This window comes from Choloepus didactylus, chromosome 6 (genome assembly GCF_015220235.1).
Source record: "Choloepus didactylus isolate mChoDid1 chromosome 6, mChoDid1.pri, whole genome shotgun sequence".
NCBI classification, from domain to species: domain Eukaryota; kingdom Metazoa; phylum Chordata; class Mammalia; order Pilosa; family Megalonychidae; genus Choloepus; species Choloepus didactylus.
In genome coordinates this window covers 149,985,116-150,005,951 of record NC_051312.1, presented here as the reverse complement: position 1 = coordinate 150,005,951, position 20,836 = coordinate 149,985,116, and the positions used below count along the sequence as shown (strand labels likewise).

At 45.6% G+C, this 20,836-nt stretch overlaps 1 protein-coding gene across 4 annotated transcripts in view; it reads left to right on the top strand.

Annotated features, from left to right (window-relative positions):
- The window catches only part of NFRKB (nuclear factor related to kappaB binding protein), a 34,169-nt gene extending 15,114 nt beyond the window's left edge, over window positions 1-19,055 (top strand). For 3 of the 4 annotated variants that reach the window (XM_037841953.1, XM_037841950.1, XM_037841951.1), the window contains 15 exons: window positions 162-227; window positions 5,914-5,993; window positions 6,106-6,152; window positions 7,127-7,187; window positions 7,534-7,708; window positions 8,597-8,703; window positions 9,161-9,284; window positions 9,490-9,569; window positions 9,734-9,954; window positions 10,057-10,327; window positions 11,001-11,213; window positions 13,316-14,083; window positions 16,858-16,964; window positions 17,761-17,896; window positions 18,019-19,055. In XM_037841953.1, the coding sequence (XP_037697881.1) occupies window positions 162-227; window positions 5,914-5,993; window positions 6,106-6,152; window positions 7,127-7,187; window positions 7,534-7,708; window positions 8,597-8,703; window positions 9,161-9,284; window positions 9,490-9,569; window positions 9,734-9,954; window positions 10,057-10,327; window positions 11,001-11,213; window positions 13,316-14,083; window positions 16,858-16,964; window positions 17,761-17,896; window positions 18,019-18,144 (2,582 nt within the window). In that variant the 3' untranslated portion in view covers window positions 18,145-19,055. The remainder of the gene's footprint in view (window positions 1-161; window positions 228-5,913; window positions 5,994-6,105; window positions 6,153-7,126; window positions 7,188-7,533; window positions 7,709-8,596; window positions 8,704-9,160; window positions 9,285-9,489; window positions 9,570-9,733; window positions 9,955-10,056; window positions 10,328-11,000; window positions 11,214-13,315; window positions 14,084-16,857; window positions 16,965-17,760; window positions 17,897-18,018) is intronic. The other variant, XM_037841952.1, reaches the window with a different exon arrangement.
- The last annotated feature ends 1,781 nt before the right edge of the window (window positions 19,056-20,836 follow it).

The window sequence follows — 20,836 nt, the reverse complement described above, 5'->3', positions numbered from 1 at the left end:
TCTGCTGTCCTGATACACTGTGAAACATTCAGAAGCGATCTCAGAGCTCAGGATCAGTTACTTGCTGCAAATTTAGTCCCAGATAAGCATTTGCCAGGGGTAATAACAGCAAACCCCTCTCTGACTCATGTAGCCTGTTTATGTGATCTGTGTTTTTGCAGCTGTTCCTTCCAATTTCTCTCCATTTGTTGAATTCAAAGAGAAAACCCAGCAGTGGAAATTGCTTGGTAAGTAATTCTTTTAACCCACCTGTAACAGCAAGTTTTTCATTCTGTTATTTCTTCCCTGAAGTTCTTCTGCCTTCCAGTCAGTACAGTCTAGGCAGGATGAAACCTTAATTTGCTCATTGAGGGAATCCCTCAAGACCCCTTTGCTACTCGCAGGATATAGGTTTCATCCTCATTAGTCTCTGGCTCACAGAAGCCGAGGTAGAATATCCCTTCTAAGTGATGCAGTCTGGTGCTGGCTACAGTGGGGTCTGTCAGGGGTGCTTAACAACAGCTTCAGTGTATGTATTGTGCACACCTATCTGTGTTATTGGATTAATTCATAATAGTAATATTATTTTACTTTCTTGAAAATGGGATTTGCTATTGAGAATAATATGCTGTGGGATGTTGGACAACCCTGAATAAGCTATATCTAAAGAGGTGGATCCTTAGTTTTGCCTTATATTATAAAGCCCCATGTAATGTGTAAGTTGTGAGACTATGTCCCTGAAGTAACTTGGTGAACATTAATGGTAATGAGAGGAAAGTTGAATATTGATTTCCTATTGAAATTTGCAAACCTTTGTTTTTGCTTTCTCTTGAGTAGTCTATAAAAAGAGAAGGTGAGAGAAAGTTACAAACGCAATAGATTCATTTGTACTTTGTGACACATTGAGCCTCTAATAGGCACAGGCACTGTGTTGGACACTGGGGGATATAATGGTTTGCACGTCAGTGTTCTCCCATTGTGGAGCTGAAAGATTGTTTGGGGAACAAATACTCATTCAAACAAAGTAACAAACTGGTAAGAGTCCATAAAGGAAAGTACTGGGAAGGATAGGAGTTTATAGTGGGGAGCTGATGTGGTCTGGAGGGTGAGGGAGGCCTTTCCTGAGCAGGGATACTGAGGAGGAATATTAGGTGGAGGGTGGGGGAAAGAGCATTCCGGGTGGAGGAAACAGTGTTAAGTTAGTGGTACCTGTGAAGTTAGTTTTTGAAAGATCACAAAAGCCTGTGGGGGAGATGATGATAACTTAGACCAGGGTAGAGAGAATGGGTAAATTTGAGGAATTTTTAGGTAGTAAAAATGACAGAGCTTGGCTAGGAATTGAATGTGGGGAGAGAAGAAATGTGGTGATCAGATGGAGGAGCTGTTTTTTGAGATGGGCAGCTGTGGAGGGAGCTGAACCTGGGAGAGGGTCGAGATCATGAGTTTGTTTCTGGGCATGCTGAGCTTGAACTGCCTTTGAGGTGTTTAAGTGGAGATGTTGATTAGGCTTTATGCTCTGTGGGTCTGGAATTCAGACCAGAGAATTTGGGGGGATAAATTTTGGCACCTGTATAGTAATCGAAGCCAAAGTCATAGAGGATATGGTCATCTGGGGAGAAAGTGGAAAGTGAGCAGAAAAGAAGGCCTAGGACTATGTCTCGAGCAACTCCAGCATTTAAAGATCAGGTTGAGGAGGCTGCATGGGAGAGTCCATCGAGAGGAGGTGATGACAGAGGCAGGAGGAAAACCAGGAGTCTGTCCAATTTTGGATGTTAAGGAAAGGAGGGACTGTGTCAAAAAATGGGGAGTGGTCATTAGCTTCCATTGTCATGGAAATGTTCAGTAAAACTACAGATATGTGGTCATTCCTTGGTGGGATGATGAGGGTTGAGATGGTGTGCTGGTGCACACTCATGGGAGCCGATCATAGGCATTTTATCCCTACCCTGTCAGGTTAGTAGCCTGAAGACAGCTGTGGCGGGATACCTACACCAAGATATGCAAGTGATGGGCATGGCTGTGTTGCCATAAAACTTTATTTACGAAAACAGAAGGCAGTTTGCTGACCGTTGATGTCCATCAAGAAAATCAGCAAATTCTGCAAAATCAGGAGGCTCCTCTCTCCCCCCAGTCAGGTAACATTTGCTAGTACAGTCCTGGTTAAAGAGACAGTGAATCTAAACAACTCCTCTTAGACGGATAGCTGTGAAAGGGAGGAAGGAGAGTAGAAGACAATGCCAAGAGAGGAGTTTTTTAAAATGGGAGAAAACTTGACTGAATTTTAAGTGTTGATGGAAAGGGTACAATGGAGAGGAGGTTGCAGATAGAGGAGAGAAGGGAAAGAAGGGAAATTGACCACATAGATCCTGAGGGCAGGTGGCCTCAGATGGAGGAAGCTGCTTGTTTCTTCTTATGGGGCAGAAAGTGGGAGGAGGAAGTGATGGATGCAGCATAGGTTTGTAGGTGTTACTGTGGGAATTTGAGGGCATTTGAGCCGATGGCTTGTCTTTTGTGTGTAAAGTTACATAAGGGAGGAAAGGTGGCCTGTTGCCATTGAGAAGGGAGGCTGAGGAGTGGGAATTTTGAGGAGAGTAGGGAAATAGCATGTGTGGGGATGACTCATTAAGATCCCCAGGCTGTGTTGAAGACCCTCGGCACTAATTTATAGTGTTACCCTTTGCCTTTTTGTATGGTGTTCTCTGAAGAAGGTAGATAGTTCAGAATTTGAGTTTGGTTTTTTTTAAACCTTTTATTTTGAAATAATTTCAAATTTACAGGACAAATCTCCATACAGAGAACTCCAACATACCCACCCCACCCAGATACGCAGATCCACCAACTTTTACTGTTTTACCACATTTGCAGTGTCATTCTGTTTCTTAAAATCTGTTTTCCAAATATTTGAGAATAGGTTGTGTACATCATGCTCATTGAACACATACTTCCATGTACATTTCCTAAGAACAAGGGTATTCACTTATGTAACCACCTTAAGTATAGTTATCAAGTTGAAGAACTTTAACATTGATTTAAAGCTTACTATCTGTACTCCAGTTTTTTCCTGTGTCCCAATAATGTCCTTTTGGGCATTTTCTCCTTTGTGATTTTCAGTCCAGGATCATGTATTGCCATGTTATTATCTTTAATCTCTCCCTTGCTTTTTTTTTTTTTAAAACAGTTTTATTCACACACCATACAGTCCATCCTAAGTGTACAATCAGTTGCTCTTGGTATAATCACATAGTTATGCATTCATCACTGCAGTTGATATGAGAACATTCTCATTTCTTCTGAAGAAAATATCCCGTACCCCTTGAATCCCCCAATTATTGACATTTAGCTTTAGTACAGTACCTTTGTTATAGTTAATGAAAGAATTTTATAATGTTACTGTTTACTGTAGACCTTAGTGTACATTAATTGTATTTTTTTCCATGAAACACCCTATTATTAACACCTTTTAATAGTGATGTACCTTTGTTCTAGTTTATGTAAGAAATTTCTTATATTTATACAATTAATCACCATCACTATCCACTCTAGGTTTCGCTAAGTTATACAGTCCCAGTTTATATATCCTCTAGCTTTCTCCCTTTCTTTTTAAATTATGGAAACCTGAACTTTCCCATCTCATTCCTCTCCAAGCGTACAATTCAGTGGGATTAATCACATTCAGCATGTTGTGCTTCCCTCACCACCTTCCATTACTAGAACTTTCCCGTCACCCCAGTAGAAATCCTGCACCCAGGAGGCATTCACTTCCCTTCTCCCTTCTTCCCTGCCCCATATCCTGTACTCTGTTTTCTGTGATTCTGCATATTTAATGTAAGTGAAATAATATGTCTCTCTGTGCCCAACTTATTTTACTCAACCTGATGCCTTCAGGGTTCATCCACCTATTAGCCTATATCAGCGCTTCATTCCTTTTTTAGGGCTGAATAATATTCCATTGCATGTATATAGCACATGTTGTTAATCCATTCATTGGTTGATGGATACTTGGGTTGCTTCTACCTTTTGGCTATTGTGGATAATGCTTAGGTAAACATTGGTGTACAAATCTCTATTGGAGTCCCTGCTTTCAATTCTTCTGGGCATCTACCCAGAAATGGAACTGCTGGGTCAAATGGTATTTCTGCATTTAACTTTCTGAAGAAGTGCCCAACTGTTTTCCCTGGTGGCTGCAGCATTTTACATTCCCACCACCCATGGACTAAGGTTCCCATTTCTGTGCCTCCCAATCAGCACTTTTTTAACAATAGCCATTCTAGTGGGTATGAGGTGGTATTTTGTGGTTTCAATTTAGAATTTGAGTTTTGCTAGGTGGGAATGATGCCAAGATCGAGGGGCGGAAGTATCACTATATTGGTAAGAGTGCTTATTTTCGAGATGATGGATGTGAATCTGAGCCGAACGTGGAGAAAAGTGAGGTGGGTGGGGCTGATGAGTTAGGGGGTAGAGCAATCAGTGGACTAGGGTCCTGATAAATCACAGTCAAGCTGGTGGGAATTGCTGAACAAACTGGCAGGAAGGCTAGGTGATTGGGACCAGAAGGAATGCTGCTAGTATATAGAGGTTCCCAGACTGACTGTATTTTACAGTCAGGTGAGGAACGTCTAGAAAATACTGATGCCTGGGCCTTATCCATTTGGATTCTCATGTACTGGTTGCAGTGGGGCCTGTGCATTGGTATTTTTAGAAGTTCTCCAGGTGTTTCTTAAGTGCCTCCAGAGTTAACCACTGGGGCAGTTGTAGGTTTGGACGGAGTCCACTGTGGTTGGGGTAGTGAGTGGCTGGAGGGTGGACATCCTTGCAGATGGCACTGAGGGGTTAGGATGCTGGGTGGAGCCTCCACGTGGGTGTTGAAGCTCTCCAGCATGTGGGCTGGCATTGGAGTGATAGGAGTGCCAGGCCAGTCACTGTGCTGCACAGGGGCCTGGGTGTAGTCCGGGTTGTGCAGAGAGCTTCGAAGGGTGGACTGTGGTTTCACCTGATCTTCCAGAAGTGCTGGAGTCATGGTCTGGAAGCACCTGTGAAATATAAGGAAGAACTCAATGCCGCCACCCGACTGTGAAGGACACAGTGACGAGAGAGCCTCCAGCCACAGGCTGGGAGGTATGGGAAGAGCCAGCCTCCATGCAAAATCAAGAGGGAGAGGGGGTGTTGTGAGGAGAGGCTCAGCATTTCTAGAAGGCACAGTGGGAGTAAGGAGTCATTCAGGGACAGGAAAGTTGAGAGCCTTCTGGGGGTTAATGGCACTGTATGCTGACTGAGGAGACCAGGGGTTAGAGTCCTGAAGGTTGCATTCTGCACCCTGCCAGCAGACTGGTAGCATTGGCCCCAGCAGTTTCTTGCAGGACGTGTACTCCAGTAGAAGTCTGAACAAAGTGATGGGACAGAGGGCATGGAAGGAGAGTACTTATCTTTTTCTAGGAAGGCCCAGGGGAGTCAAGCTTTTTCCTGTGCTGCCAGTGCTTAGATGGCTACTGTAGTCCCCATCAAAAGCCTTTCCTGACCCCTGAGAGGAGAGTAACTTCCCTGTTGCGATCCCTCGGCACCCTCTGTGACACTCCCCTCTTGTAGAATTGAACTTATTTATAGGTGCTCTTCCCCCACTTGGCTGGGAACCCTGTGAGGGCAGAGACTGTGTTCACGGAAGGGTTCTGAGCCTTGCAGGCAGGGCCTGGCACCCAGTGTTGTCAGCAGATCCCTGGCAAGCGGACGATGTCACGAGGGACATTCAGGAGGAGATGTCCAGGCGGGCAGTGGGAGGAAGGGCGTCCCGGCCGAGGGCTGAGCTTACTCCCAGTACCGTCACTATAGGTATTAATGCTGTATCTTTGTGGCATTGATGCAGCAGTAAGGAGAATGTTGGGATTCTGAATCGTTCTTTAGATCTGATTATTAGTCTTTATCTTTTTGTTCTTCTTACAGGCCAGTCTCAAGATAATGAAAAGGAATTAACTGCTCTCTTCCAGCTATGGCTAGAGACAAAAGACCAGGCCTTCTGTAAGGTATGGTTTTTAAGAAATACCAGGTCTTTCGCACTGGGTTTCCAGAGCCCTTAATTTAGCCACAATTCTTTAGTCCATCTACCTGTTAATGCCTCCTTTTCCTTTTCTCCAGCAAGAAAATGAAGACAGCTCAGATGCCACGACCCCTATTCCTCGGGTGTAAGTATAATACTCGAGTGGTGGGTGCTGCCCCATGAAGCAGGGTTTAAGGCACTGCTATGGTTCTACTGGTGCTTTTTAGTGTTTTAGAATGGGCTTGAGAAAGATCCTAGGAGTCCCCTGATTCTTCCTCCCTCAACATACCTGGGGAGGGTGACCTCCCCCCATCAGCAAGAGTGGCTGGCTCCCTGTGGAAAGGATTCTTAATGGGGGGTGGGGGTAGCATGTGGCACTGCTGAGTGGAGTCTCTTGGGGGCCTTGCAGGTGGGTGTACTTTTCATCCCTGTACTAATCCCTCCTCAGTCCCTGTTGGAGAATAATTCATCTATTCCACCTTTTTCCACTTCACCTTTAAGAAATGGAGCCTAGAGAGGTCAAATGACTCACTGAAGGTTAGTGACAGGACCCCCCCACTCGAATTCAGATCTCTCAGCTCCTAGCTGTGAGCTCTTGGTCCTGTTTCCAGCTTGGTATGGTCCTTTGGTTAGATTTTCAAATTCCAGCCCAAGACCCAACCTCTTCACACACGTGACAGAACCACTGCAGACATCATAGAAAAGTGTAGAACTCAATATCCAGATATCTTCCCTAGGTGAGAGAAAACCACCCTGTTATCTAACAAATTTGAAGTCCCTTATTCCTCTGGGGCTGAATTTTTGGTTGCTATTAGATTGAGCAGTAGTGAAAACAGTGAGTAAAAGTGTCAGCCTCTTTCCCTCCTACCCAGTTACCTTTCTGGATTTCTAAGAATCGAGTAATTTTGGAAATACCTATTGGAGTTTCTTGGAAGGATTTGAAAAGTAGTCTTTTGACCTTTGTAAGAATCAGAAGTACTAAGGAAGGGATGTATTTTAACATTGCAAAGGGAATGGAAACATTTTGGGAAATGGGTTTTGGGTGCCGGAGGAGGGGTAATGGATCTGTGAAATCACTTGCTATCTCTCAGAGTTGAAGCAAAATTCTTTATGTTCCAGAAGAACTGACTATGTGGTGCGGCCCAGCACAGGGGAGGAGAAACGGGTTTTTCAGGAACAGGTAACATATACTTAAAACCCACTGTAAATTTCAAGAGCAGAAAGGGGCTCTTGAGTCCAAATTCTTGGAGGAAATTTAGATCCTTGGTCTCAGATATTTTGTTGGTTGGGAATCTTTTAGGGGCAGAAATGGCATGAGGAGGGGGGATAAGAAACACTTTGAGCTTTTCTTCCAGAGTAGCAGAACACTTTTCTGCTTACCTTGTTACACCTTTTCTCAGTGACTGGAGCTCTGAGGACTGCTTAGCGGTTGGCTCAGTATGCCTAGGGGACTGGCCCTTTCCCCAGCTTCTTGGCAGATCCCTTTCTTGTCAGGGAGCTGAGGAGGAACCCCCTTCTATTTGCAGGAGCGTTGCAGGTACAGCCAGCCCCACAAGGCGTTCACCTTCCGCATGCATGGCTTTGAGTCTGTTGTGGGGCCTGTGAAGGGCGTGTTTGACAAGGAGACCTCCCTCAACAAGGCCCGCGAGCATTCCTTACTGCGCTCGGACCGGCCCGCCTACGTCACCATCCTGTCCCTGGGTAGGTGCCACGCGTTTATTGTCAGGGCTCCCTGTTTTTCACCCCAAAGTTTTTCTCTAGTCCTATGCACTGTGCCTCTTTTTCCATATAGGTAGCTTTTGGAAGCTTTGGATTTGGGGATATGAAGAGGGAGGTCTAGCGCCAGAGATCTATACCGGGAATCAGTGTTTCTTCCCCTGGAGACTGGGCTCACATTCTTTTTCATTCACACCAGCTGAACAGTTAGCATAAGTGTAGGGCCTTACTTCTTTCGAGCTGTGATTCCTGTAAAGATGGGGTTTCTTAACCTTTTTTGTGCCGTGAATTTCATTGGCTTTCTGTTGAAGTCTGTGAGTCTCAGAATTGTTTTTAAATTCATAAAATAATAGTGCATCTAATTAAAAAAATGATTATCAGAATATTAAAACAAAATTTTAATGCAGAAATATATGTGCTTCGTTATACTAAGTGACAAAATTTACAACAGGCTTCAGAATTCCTCTATAATTTCCAAACAATGAGTGTCACTATGTATAAGTGATGTTTTCAGTTGTCTGCAGCAGCTGTAATGTGATATGAAAACGTCTGGGGTTTCTATTATAACATCACAGGCACTGCCTGTACATTGTGGTTTATTAACCATCATTCATAATTGGAGACAGTGCTTCATTTCCAATACAGATGTAATCCTTTTCCCACCTAAGTTCATGGACCCGCTAAATTCTATAGTGTCCATGGCCCTTCACTCTTCCTAGAAGTGTGGCGGGTATGTAGGACACTCTCATGGTGGAGCCGCCAGCCACCTGGGTAAGGCAGATATACAGCGACCCACCCGAGGAAGGAAAGGGATCTTGTTCCCCAGGAAAGCCCTACTCGGATCTTGGACTTTGCGTTTTCTGATTTTCTCAGTGCGGGATGCTGCAGCCCGGCTGCCGAATGGGGAAGGCACCCGGGCGGAGATTTGTGAATTGCTCAAGGACTCCCAGTTTCTTGCACCAGATGTCACCAGCACTCAGGTAGGATGGAGAAGAGATCATTTCTTTCAGCTTTGTTCCAGAATGGACTTCAGAAAATTTATAAGGAGATATAAAATAGAACATAGGTTTCTTTTAAGAAAACTGAATCAGAAGGAATAAAAAGCGTATCTCAGAATTATGTACAATCATGACCTAAAGCCCTTGCTGTGAATGTATCCCTAATTTGGCTCCAGGTTTTCCTTCAGCTCATACTAAAGGGAAGCCTGGTCAGTTACTTAGTTCAGTGTCTTTAGGTTGAAAATAGTTCATTTTCTCAGGAGTCTTCAGATGTTTCCTGTTTTTCCAAATAACTTAGTGAGCTGTTGGGAGTACGACTACTAGCCTGAGGAAAAAAATCTGTTTATCAGTTGTGACTTATGGCCAGTGATTTCTCTAGAAGCCAGATAACTTACCTGGTCTGACTTGCACCTTGTTCCCCTTTGCTTCCGGTTCTTAGGTGAATACAGTAGTGAGTGGGGCACTGGATCGGCTACACTATGAAAAAGACCCATGTGTGAAATACGACATCGGACGAAAGCTGTGGATCTATCTCCATCGTGACCGAAGCGAGGAAGAGTTTGGTGCGTGAGACTTCTGGGCACTGTGTCAAACCAGACTGGGGGTGCTTCTGACTTCTTGACCCAATTCCATTATTCTCTTTATTGGTACTTGGGCAGGAGTAAGCCTGCCGGTGAGGCCCCAGCAAGGCCTGGGACTTGCACAAAGCCACTCTGTTTCCTCTGCTGAGGGTAAGCTATTCCTGATGTTTACTATTCTTGTTTACAGAGCGGATCCACCAAGCCCAAGCAGCTGCAGCGAAAGCCAGAAAAGCCCTTCAGCAAAAACCCAAGCCCCCATCCAAGGTGGTAAGTGACCTCATGAGAGCATCTGCCTTAGTGATTTTTGGAAGGACACACTGGGAATAGGTGCTTTCACTCTCCGCCCTGCATCACAGACTGTAGGGTCACGCCTCCTTCAGTGGCACCTTCACTACACGTGCACATGGATTTCTCTTATTTTCTGTTTGCAGAAGTCCAGTAACAAGGAGAGTTCGGTGAAGGTCCCTGGCGGTGGCCCTTCAGAGCAGAGCCAAATGAGTCTCAGTGACTCCAGCATGCCTCCTACTCCAGTGACGCCTGTAACCCCCACCCCTCCAGCCTTGCCTGTGACTCCTATCTCCCCCCAATCTGTATCATCAGTGAACAAAAGTGCCCCAACTCCTGTCTCAGAACCAGCTAAATCCAGCTCAAGGTAAGTTCCTCCATCTCTCCGCCAGCTTTCTCCCTCCAGAGTCTTTTTGCTTCCACGTTCTGAGTTTTTTGAGTTTTGTTTTTCCCCTGGTTTTCCTCGTAGTGTTCTTCTGGTGTCATCGCCAACAATGCCCCAGCTAGGAACAATGCTTTCCCCAACTTCTAGCCAGACTCCACCAAGTTCTCAGTCCACTGCCCGGCTCGTGGGCCACTCTGGCTCGGCTGGACTACCCCAGGTGCGGGTGGTGGCCCAGTCTAGCCTCCCTCCTGTTAGCCAGCAGTCCACGGGGTCGACACAGACGCTGCCTCAGGTACCAGCGGGGTCGCAGATCCGGGCTCCAGCTTCTGCCACACAGACCAAAGTGGTGCCCCAGGTACACGAGCGGGGTGGGGGGGCGAAGGCTGCTGGGAAGCAGGGAGAATGGACCCAGAGAGGTGTGATGGTTCAACTGGGCACTCAACACCAGGGGTTCTTAGTTACTGTTGGTGATGTGTTCAGACCTGAGTCAGCATTTTTATATAGGGTTTTTCCACATGGTGGGAATCAGAACTTGAGAGAAGTGTAGTGATATACCCAGGGTTATGCTGTCAGGATCCTGGTAGAAGTGGTACCAAGCCTTGTGATTCTAAATCTGAGGCTCCTTCCACGCAGGCTCCAGTCCTAACTCTAACTAGTTGTTAGAGCTAGGTGTAACTGGTTGTATGATTCGTGAAAAGATTCTTATCCCTTTTGCCTCAGTTTCCTTTATTGTAAAAGGAGTATAATAACGTTTGTTGTCAGTTTGTAGGAACGAAATGAGATGTTAAATGTAAAAGCATTCTGAAAATTAGGTTCTACACAAATATAACAAATACGTGGTGTTCAACAGATCAGTGAGCTGTGAGAGTGCTTAGGCTAACTGAATGGCCCAAGGACATCCAGCTGGGATTACAAGTACTTTTAGAGGAAGGCTTCCTGGGTGGTGGGTAACATATAACATACTGAAAGGCTCTGCTCATCTGCATTTTAGTATCTAATTAAGCCTTCGGCCTCATGTTCTGAACTAGACAGTAATGGCCACTGTTCCAGTCAAAGCTCAGACAACGGTAAGCTCTGTGCCGCGGCCTGGAACGGGGACGGCTGGACTTGCGGTGACAGGTCTCCCTGCCTCAGCCAGCCCTGCCAGCAAGCCAGCCACCAGTTCTCCTGGAGGCTCAGCACCCAGCTCCTCCACAACCACGGTCATTCAGAACGTCTCCGGGCAGAGCATCATCAAGCAGGTGAGGGGGACTCTTCTGTGCACCGGACACCCTTGTATTAGAGCAAAAGACAGAAGAGTGGGAGGTTGTTTAAAAATCCTGGTGCCCATGGGAAACAGATTTGTATTCCTTGACCCTTATTAGATATTTCAGGTACGAGCTCCTACCAACGGCAGTGCAAGCTTTATAGCTTCCTTAGAGATGTCTTCCATTTCATAACTGAGCGTTTGGTAGATCTGGAGTTGGCTCCTCATGAAATAATTTAGTTAAAATCCAGTGGTATAACATATACTTTACTGGCTTTTCAGTTTCACCACTAGTAAAAGTAGACTATGTTTGGACTTCTTGGTTGTGAATATGAAAGGATAACCAGTGAATCCCAAAGAAACAGTAGGCAGAATAGCAACTAACACTGATGAAATGACTTACCCTGTGTTGCCTAATGCTAAGCACTTGATAGATATTAAGTGGTTTAATCCTCGTAACATTGCGGGGTAGATATTTAATATCCCCATTTTACAGATGAGGAAATGGAAGCACATAATGGTAAAGTATCAACAGTTTTTCATTCAGCAAATATTTATTGAGTGCCTGTTGTGTGCCAGGCACTGTCCTAAGTGCTGGGGATTTGGTCATATGTTAAATAGACTGTCCTTGCCTCCATGGGGCTTATAATCTAATAGGGTTAGAAGAGAAACAGGTACATAAATACTGCACTGTTGGTTACTAATAAATGCTCTGGCAGTCAGTAAACAGGATAAGGGCAGAGAGTGGTTAGTGTGCTGTTTCACCTAGCATGGTCAGAGGAGGCCTCTCTGAGGAGCTGATATTTGGAAGAGACATGAGTGAGGTTAGAGGGGGCCATGTCATTCCAGGCACAAGGCAGCAAGTGAAAGTGTTTGGCATGTTGGAGGAACAACAGGAAAGCCCCCAGGGCTGAAGCTTCTCTAGCAAGCGTGGGAGTATGAGGAGATGCAGTTGGGAGAGGTTAAAACAGGTCATTAAAACCGGTGGAGGCTTCTACAAACTGTGGCAGGCACTTTGATTTTAATCTAAATGGGATGGGAAGCATTGGAAGATCAGAGCCAGAATGACTTGGTATGGTTTATGTTTAAAGAAGCCTCTGGCTGCTGCACAGAATGACGGGAGACAACAACAATGGGACCAGGTGGGAGGTGGCTGTGGTAGTCCAGATGTATGGAGGGTGGACTTCTGGCCATAGTTGGAAGTTAGACCCAGTGTGATCTCTGGTGACTTGGTTATGGGTCTGAGAGAGGGAGGTTCAGAATGACTCTCTGGTTTTTGGATTGAGTAACTGGGTAGATAGTGCTATCACTTACTGAGAAGGAAACACTGAGATGTAGAGAACTGCAGACCAAGAGAGAAAAGTGTCTTCATGAATTGGGAGTCAGCACCTGTGTCCAGAGTGGTGCATGTGTGAGTAAGGTGAGGCCTAAGAATTGACCATTGCCTCTTGGAAGTAGGAATTGGTGAACTTGATTGATTCCAGTGGTTTGGTGGCTTTTTTGGGAACGGATAGGGAGGAAGTGAAGACTGTGCGTAGAGGGGATCAGAGGAGTTTTGCAAGGAGAACATCAGTCATGTGACAGGAAGTCCCTGCTTAGGCCAGAAGGTTGCTTCTGTCACACACAGGGCATTGGCCTTAGGAGTAGTAAGTAGTGGGGCTGTTCTGGGAACCCAGGGAGTCTGGCCCCTAAGCCTCTGCTCTTAACCACTGGGAATGGAGGTTGGCCCAACTGAAAATAGACATTTTTGAGACAGCTGGGGAAATGTGAGTGTATATTAGGTGATGTTAAGGTATTGTTAATTATCTTAGGTATTGGTGTGCCCTTGTGATTATGTTTGTTTAAAAAGTCCTTTTCTAGTTTAGAGGTGATGTGTACAGAAGTACTATTGATCAGTGAAATGATATATCTTGGATTTACTTTAAAATATTCCAGATCCTCGAAGTGGGGAAGGATGGATAAACCATAATTTGTCAAAATGATAACAATAAGTTAAAAAATGAAACACATATACCCGTGAACTGGACATTTGCCTAATTCTAGTGTCTGACCAAGTTGGCATGGAGTCTGTCTTCAGTGCTGTTTCTCTCCACCCAGGTGGCGATCACTGGGCAGCTTGGTGTGAAGCCGCAGGCGGGCAGTAGCATCCCACTCACAGCCACTAACTTCCATATCCAGGGGAAGGATGTATTGCGCCTTCCACCCTCTTCCATCACCACAGATGCCAAAGGGCAGACAGTTCTACGAATCACTCCGGACATGATGGCCACACTGGCCAAGTCCCAAGTCACCACAGTCAAACTGACCCAGGACCTCTTCGGGGCAGGAAGTGGTCCCGCAGGCAAAGGCATCTCAGCTACCTTACACGTCACTTCCAATCCAGTGCATGCAGCCGACAGCCCTGCCAAGGCTAGTGCGGCCAGTGCCCCTTCACCCGCTCCCACCGGCACCACAGTGGTTAAAGTGACTCCTGACCTCAAGCCAACAGAAGCCTCGAGCTCAGCGTTTCGCCTGATGCCGGCACTTGGTGTGAGTGTGGCAGACCAGAAGGGAAAAACCATGGCGGCCGCTTCAGAAGCAAAACCAGCAGCCACGATCCACATTGTGCAGGGCCTGGGAGTGATGCCCCCCAAAGCAGGCCAGACACTCACAGTGGCGGCCCATGCCAAGCAAGGGTCCTCGGTGGCAAGTGGGGCTGGAACTGTCCATACCTCAGCGGTCTCCTTGCCTAGCATGAACGCTGCCGTGTCCAAGACTGTGGCGGTAGCCTCAGGGGCTGCAAGTACCCCCATTAGCATCGGAACAGGAGCCCCTGCTGTGCGGCAGGTCCCCGTCAGCACTGCGGTTGTGTCCACGTCCCAGGCTGTGAGTAACTGATGTTGGTGCTAAAGCCTCACCCTTCCGTGAGGAACTCCTAGGGGCTTTCACCTCAGCAACTGGGAGGGCACCACTCACTGTGGGGATGGAGAGTAGAAGCCCTTTCTAGATCACCTCGTTTGACCCAGACAGATTAAGTTTTTTATAGACTTTTTGTTTTCCTTTGGAATTTATGAAAGTAATGCATACATTCTTAAATTAAAATAGCACAGAAGTACATAGGGTAAAATACACCATCTCCAGGTTCCTGCCATGAGGGCTAATTACTATTGGTAGTTTGGTCTTTTCCTTCTAGCCCTTTTCCTGAGCACTTTCATACATACACACAGTTTTTAAACATATGTATGAGAGACCTTTACTCTGTATAATCGTTCTGTGATTTGTGTGATTTACTTAAAAATATGCCTTGGGTCTTTCTGGGTCTAACGATCTTGACTACATTCTTTTGAATGATTCCATAGTAGTCCATAGAAGGGATGTATGTACTCTAACCATTCTTGACTGAAGGAGATCTTTTTACTGTTAAAAATCAGTGCTGCAGTGAATGTTCTTGGGCATATGCGTGAACTGATATAGTATTTCTAGAGCACAGGTTCCTAGAATGGGCCGTGGGGCATACATATTTAAAGCTTTCATATGTGCGCCAGTTGTGCTACCAAAGGCCACACCAGCCTCCACTCACCAGCAGGCTTCCTGTTCCCACAGACCCTCAGCACCTCTGGCTGTTGCCAGGCCTTTCGCCTTTATGACCTGTCTTCCTGGTGGAAAGTGATTTCTTTTTTGACTTTGTTTCCCTGTTCATGTGGATATTGACAGTCTATGTAGCCTCTCCAGTGGCGAATTGCCTTTTAATATTTTTGCTACTTTTCTTTTGGGGCGTTTGACTTTTGTTACTGTTTCAGGGAGCCCTTTATATTTTATGGATACAATTCTTTATATGTGCAGAAAATACTTTCTTCCAGTCAGTCAGCTGTCTTTTAACCTTTCATACAGAATCTCTTGCTCAACAGGTATTTACAATTTTATCTAATTGGTTCTACCAGTTTTTTTGGGTTTTTTAAAAATCATTTTTAGGTTTTGTGCCTTGTAGGGTTATAAACATATATCCTTTATTTTCATCACATAATGTTCAGAGTTAAAAAAACAAAAAGGATACTTGATAATCCACTTGAAATGTATTTTTGTGAATGGCATGAGGGTAAGGATCTAATTTCCTATTTTTCACATTGTTCCCATATCACTGACTAGTTCATCCCTTCCCCACTAACTTGAAATGCTAATGTAAACCAAATTCCCGTATTACTTAGGCATGTTTCTGGATGCTTGTGAGTCTGTTAGCCCTAGATCAGGAGCACTGTTCTGGGGAGTGGGGCTCACGGGGACAGTACAAATGTGGTTTACTTTTCTAAGCGAACTAGAGAGTAAAACCTCAGTGAGGAAGGCAAAAAGGACATATATAGCCAAAATAATAATATTTACTTAGGTTCCTGTATCACAGAAGTTGAAATAAGGAAGCAAAGAAACTCTGCTTACTTGATCCGCTTTTGTTTCTTTTGAATCCTTCTGCCACGGAAAGGGAGCATTTGGTGGCACCTGCCCTGTTGAAGTCAATCTAGGGAAATAGAACCCCAGAGCATTGGGTGGGGCAGGCAGGATTGAACCAGGCTTCCTCCCTACACCCCTAGCCCCACTAGGCTTCTTTTTGAAGGGATAGTCCAGTTGGTATACAGGTGGTCTGAAATATTTTAACAACTAAGCCCCCCTTAAGTAAGAAGAAGGAACAAACCTTAGGGGAATCCATTTCTTGGCACCAGCTCATGGTGTCCTGTTGCTTATTGACATCTTTAAGTGCTTTCCAGTGGACTACAAGTCGGGCGTAATCTAGGTGAGATCGCCGTAGGGACCTGAGGCCCAGTTTTGCAGTTGAGTGCCCAGCTTCTTCAGAACTAGCCTGCCCAGACATGTGGATGCCTTTTCTTAGCATCCAATTCGCCACCACCCCCTTTATTTACTTTTTAAGTGAGATTTACATAGGATTTTACTTGTACCAACAAGCATTAGATGTTATTACCCACAAGCATTAAAAACTAGGCAATGTAAAAACAGGCAATACAGCGAACTAATTTTGGCCACCCTGAAATTCCAAAGACCTGAGAGGCCTGTAAAATTTTTTGTTCCTCGTGGGCCTTACTAGATTGGGGCCTAGACTTTTCACCTAGTTGAATTTATTATTGGTGTTCCCTAACTCACCTCTCTTATCTCTGGGAGAAACAGAAAGTACTCAGGGCATGTGACTTGCTCTTTGTTCCCCACCAATGAACTTGCATTCCAGTGAAGCAGCAGCTGTGCAGTTAAAGATTAACTCTTGAGTTCCTCTGTCCTCCTTCACAGTTGTTTCACCAACAGTTGTATATTCAGCACTGTGTCATGTATTGGGATGCAGAGGTGGATAAGATGCTGCCCTCTAAGGAGTGCTGAGCCCAGTGCTGCCATTGAGTGAGCACATACTTTGCTTTGTGATAAGGATTGTGTTTTGCCTGGCCCCGCAGATATATATGGCTGCTGCTGCTCCCTGTAGCATGAAGGAGGAAGACGACAGCCCCAGCAGCACCCAACCACAATCCATGAGCATGTGACTACAGTAGATGGTTCCCTGGTGGGAATAGGGAATAAAGGCACCTGTTGTGCTCGCTCCTGTAGGTGACACGTGGTTTTCCTTACCTCTGTCCAGCCCATCAAACCTGATTGCTTTTTCTCCATAGGGGAAGCTGCCGACCCGGATCACAGTCCCCCTGTCTGTGATCAGCCAGCCTATGAAGGGCAAAAGCGTGGTCACAGCCCCCATCCTCAAAGGCAGCCTTGGAGCCAAGTGAGTGCTGCGTGGTAGTGAGGGTACAAGCTCAGGGGCGGGTAGGGCTTATACTTTGTCCTTGTTACAGCGTGGGAAGGCAGCTGCGTTTCCTGGGGCCTTCCTTGGATGTCTCCTTTGTTGTGCTCATCAGTGATATTTAGTACTCAGTACTGCTTTAGGTTCTGGGGATAAAGCAGTGATTAAAACAGAAAAATCCATGCTCTCATCAAGCTTGCATAGTAGAGCAGGAAGAGGAACCATAGGTTAAAAAATAGAAGCTAAATACTGTATTGGATGGTGGTATATACTCTGGAGAGAATGCAAGGAAGGGGATGGGAAGTGCTGGGACATGGTGGGGTGGTGAGAAGGGGCTAGAGATGGCACTTTCAGATGCAGTTGTTAGGGAAGGCCTCCATTGGATGTTGGAGCCCACAGGTGTGTTATGGTAGTTCAGTGTATGGGGACTTAAAAGGGATAAAGGGCCTGATGAGATCCGCAGCTTATGTGATGAGGCTTTCACAGGAGGATCTTATCAGGAGCACAGACCTTTCTGGGACCCTGTTCATTACTCCCGTGGATGAGGGTTTGGAGGCTGGGGTCATTTTTATCCAGCACACTGGTTGCTTCTGGCTCACTCTTTTCTCCTACTCCAGCAAGCAGAGAAGTTAGAAGAAAGGTGGCCTTGTCAGCTGGTTTCAGTCTCAGTCCAGAATGCTGGAATTTTTACTAGGCACCAGACCTCTCCCTGTTGGCCTAATTCTGGGCCAGAGATCCCATCATATTCTGACACCTTGCTCCTGCTTTCCCTCCACAGTATCAGTGGGCTGGGCCGCAATATCATCCTCACCACCATGCCCGCAGGCACAAAGCTCATTGCCGGCAACAAGCCTGTAAGCTTCCTCACCGCCCAGCAGTTGCAGCAGCTTCAGCAGCAAGGGCAAGCCACCCAGGTAAGGCCGAAGGCAAACTGTTGGCCAGACCAGGCTTCTCTCACTTTCCTCTGCTCTTCTTAACTGATGAAACCATTTGCATTTTGCAGTTCACTGACCAGATGTTGTCTCTTTACAAACAGGTGCGCATCCAGACTGTCCCAGCATCCCATCTCCAACAGGGCACAGCTTCTGGGTCCTCCAAAGCAGTCCCCACTGTTGTTGTGACCACAGCCCCATCTCCTAAGCAGGCACCTGAACAGCAGTGATGGGGAGAGGACAGTGGCTTCCAGAAAAACCACACCTGGCCTGCCCTTGCAAAGCTGGAAGGAAGGGAGTGAGCAGTTGCCTCATTCCTCTGGTTGTTGTGACAGAAGGCCCTGAGGTGGTGATGGCAGCAGTGGCCTCTGTCCTGCAGCAGCCCCACTTGCAGAGGGCACTGAGCAGGGCCTGCCCCTGGGTGCCCAGCCTGCTCCGGACCAGTCCAGGAGAAGACTGACTGTGTCATACAAGCTACTTTCTCCTCCAAGAGTGACAAAGCTGGGGAGGCTGACCGGTTGCCGTGGGTGCAGGCAGTGAATGCACCTGTTCTTTATGTGGATTGCAATTTTTAGTTTCCATTCGACTCCATGACTAGTGGTCTAGTTAGGTGTTTTTTTGTTCAGAAAGTTTTACGTAACTTATTTTTTTAAAGAACCTATTGTACATCTTTATCAAATAGAAACCTCGGCTTTAGCCTCACCCTCCCACCCAAACTGATTACTTACTCATTTGATCATAATGAGGAAATAGAAGGGTTTTTAGTAAGTTAGTGGCTGACTTGATAACTACATATAATTGAGAGGCTGCAAGGTGGGAAAGAAACATAGCAAGTGAGACAGTGTGGATTATTCCCTGAAATGGAATTAGTTTGGCATCCTGTCTTAGAAGAAGATGGGGTGTAGAGGTCTTGATGATGGTGCATATTTTTACCTATTGGCTGTGCTCTCAAGCCTGTTCATACTTCTTCCGGTCAAGTACAGAGAATAGGGGATGCCGGCTGAGATGCTGCATTTGCAGCACAAACCTTGTTGCAGTTCAGAGATTATACATTTTGCTTTGCTCTCCAGAGCAGAGGTCAGCAAACTGCGGCCAGCAGGCTGGTCACCTGTTTTTGTAAATAAAGTTTTATTGGAACACAGCCATGCCCATTTTGTTTACTTATATCTTTGACTTCTTTCGAGTTCAGTAGTTGCCATATGTCTATATATAGGCTCTCTAGCCTACAATATTTATTATTTGGCTCTTGAAGAGAAATTTCCTGATCCCTGTTCCAGAGGAAAGGTGGCAGGAAGGGTGTGGGGATACACAGAGGCAAGGACCTGCCTCCCAGGCAGCACCAGCCTGCAAGAAGGCCACTTCATCCTGCCTGTTCCACACTTCCCACCACCGCCCAGCTACAGGCCCAGCTGAGAATAATTTAGAAAGTAAGAAGTAATTAGAGCACTGGTGGTTAATAGTATATGTCTCTTTTTTTTATTGGGGCAGAGGTGCATGGTAAAGCTTTTCTGCAGTGACAGGTCTTCCCTATCTGTTTAAAGTAGCCAGATTATTTAAAATGTGTCCTTAATCTGTGGAAAATTAGTGATTACCATTTATGGGCTCTGGGAGAAGAAGAAGAGTTGGGGAGTGTAGAATTGATTTGCTTATTTAGTTGGAGTAATTGGGTTGACATTGGGTGCTTGACAAGTTGCAGAGGAGCAGAGATATGTTAGAGGGGTTCATTGGCTACAGAGTGGTTTCACAGACATCTCATGTGATTCTTACAATTCTGTATGGTAGATGCTACTAACCCATTTTAAATGTGAGAAAATGAGAGTCTGAGTTGAAGTCAAAGGGCACCAAAATGTAAACCTCGTCTTCTATTCTAACTCACATTCCTGCTTCGCTAGCTCCTAAGGGAAGGAAGGCTGCATTGTGTCGTGCTGAGGCTTGGGGCCAGTCTATAGCGGGACTGGATTATAAAGGGCAGTTGGGAATTGGCTGAGATATGATTGAGCTTTTGATGGGTGAGTAGAGGGCTGGCACAGAGATAAGTTTGATAATTTAATGGTGAGAGGTTGGAGACTGCTGTGAAGAAAATAATCAGCCCTTTATCAGAATAAAGGAGAGTGCATCTATGCTTTATAATGCTTTGTTATTTGCATATCATTGTTATTTCTTAAGAGTCAGATTTCAGGTAGAAAGTGCACGTGACAGTTTCTAAATGAGAAAGCAGTAGGAATGTGAGAGATCCTGTCTCAGGTATTTTACTCCTGGTTAAAAACAAACCCCTTCTGAATTTATTTAACAAATGATTTACGCTTCAAACCTCCCCAAGTTTTTATTTATTAATGTCACCTGACTACTTGTTTCCTTTGTGCATGCAGACATTTACATCCTAGGTAGGGATATAAAATGCTGGTGTGCTTGAGGATGCAAATCTGGAATTGACTCCCTAGTAAATATAATCCCAATGCCATCCAGCCTGTCAGCAGAAGGTTGTAGAATAGGAAACTCCTACTGGAGTTGTTGGAGGTGACATCACCAGTATTTGTAGCAGACATGGTTCCTTAAGAGGCAGACTCAGGGATCTCCTGGAGGTGTGGCAGCTGTGGTATTTTGGGGGAGACAATTCCAGAAGCATTTCTAGGTCACAGCCATTGGGCCTCAGAACCTCTGGCTGACAGAGGTTGTTAAAAGTACCGAGACCATGTATCTGAGACTGGGTCTGGTGAGTAGCATGGTGATTGGTGTGTGCGTTACTGCTACGTCTAAGAGAGTTTATGCTAGGGTCAATCACTTCCACGAAGGAATCCCAAACTATGCTGAGAGAAGGACATCAAGATTCATTTTAACAGTTTACATCTGATCTTTACACCCTAACCCCTCACTCTAGAGAAAGCACTACCTTTCCTTAGAGCAGCACTACCTTTCCTTAGA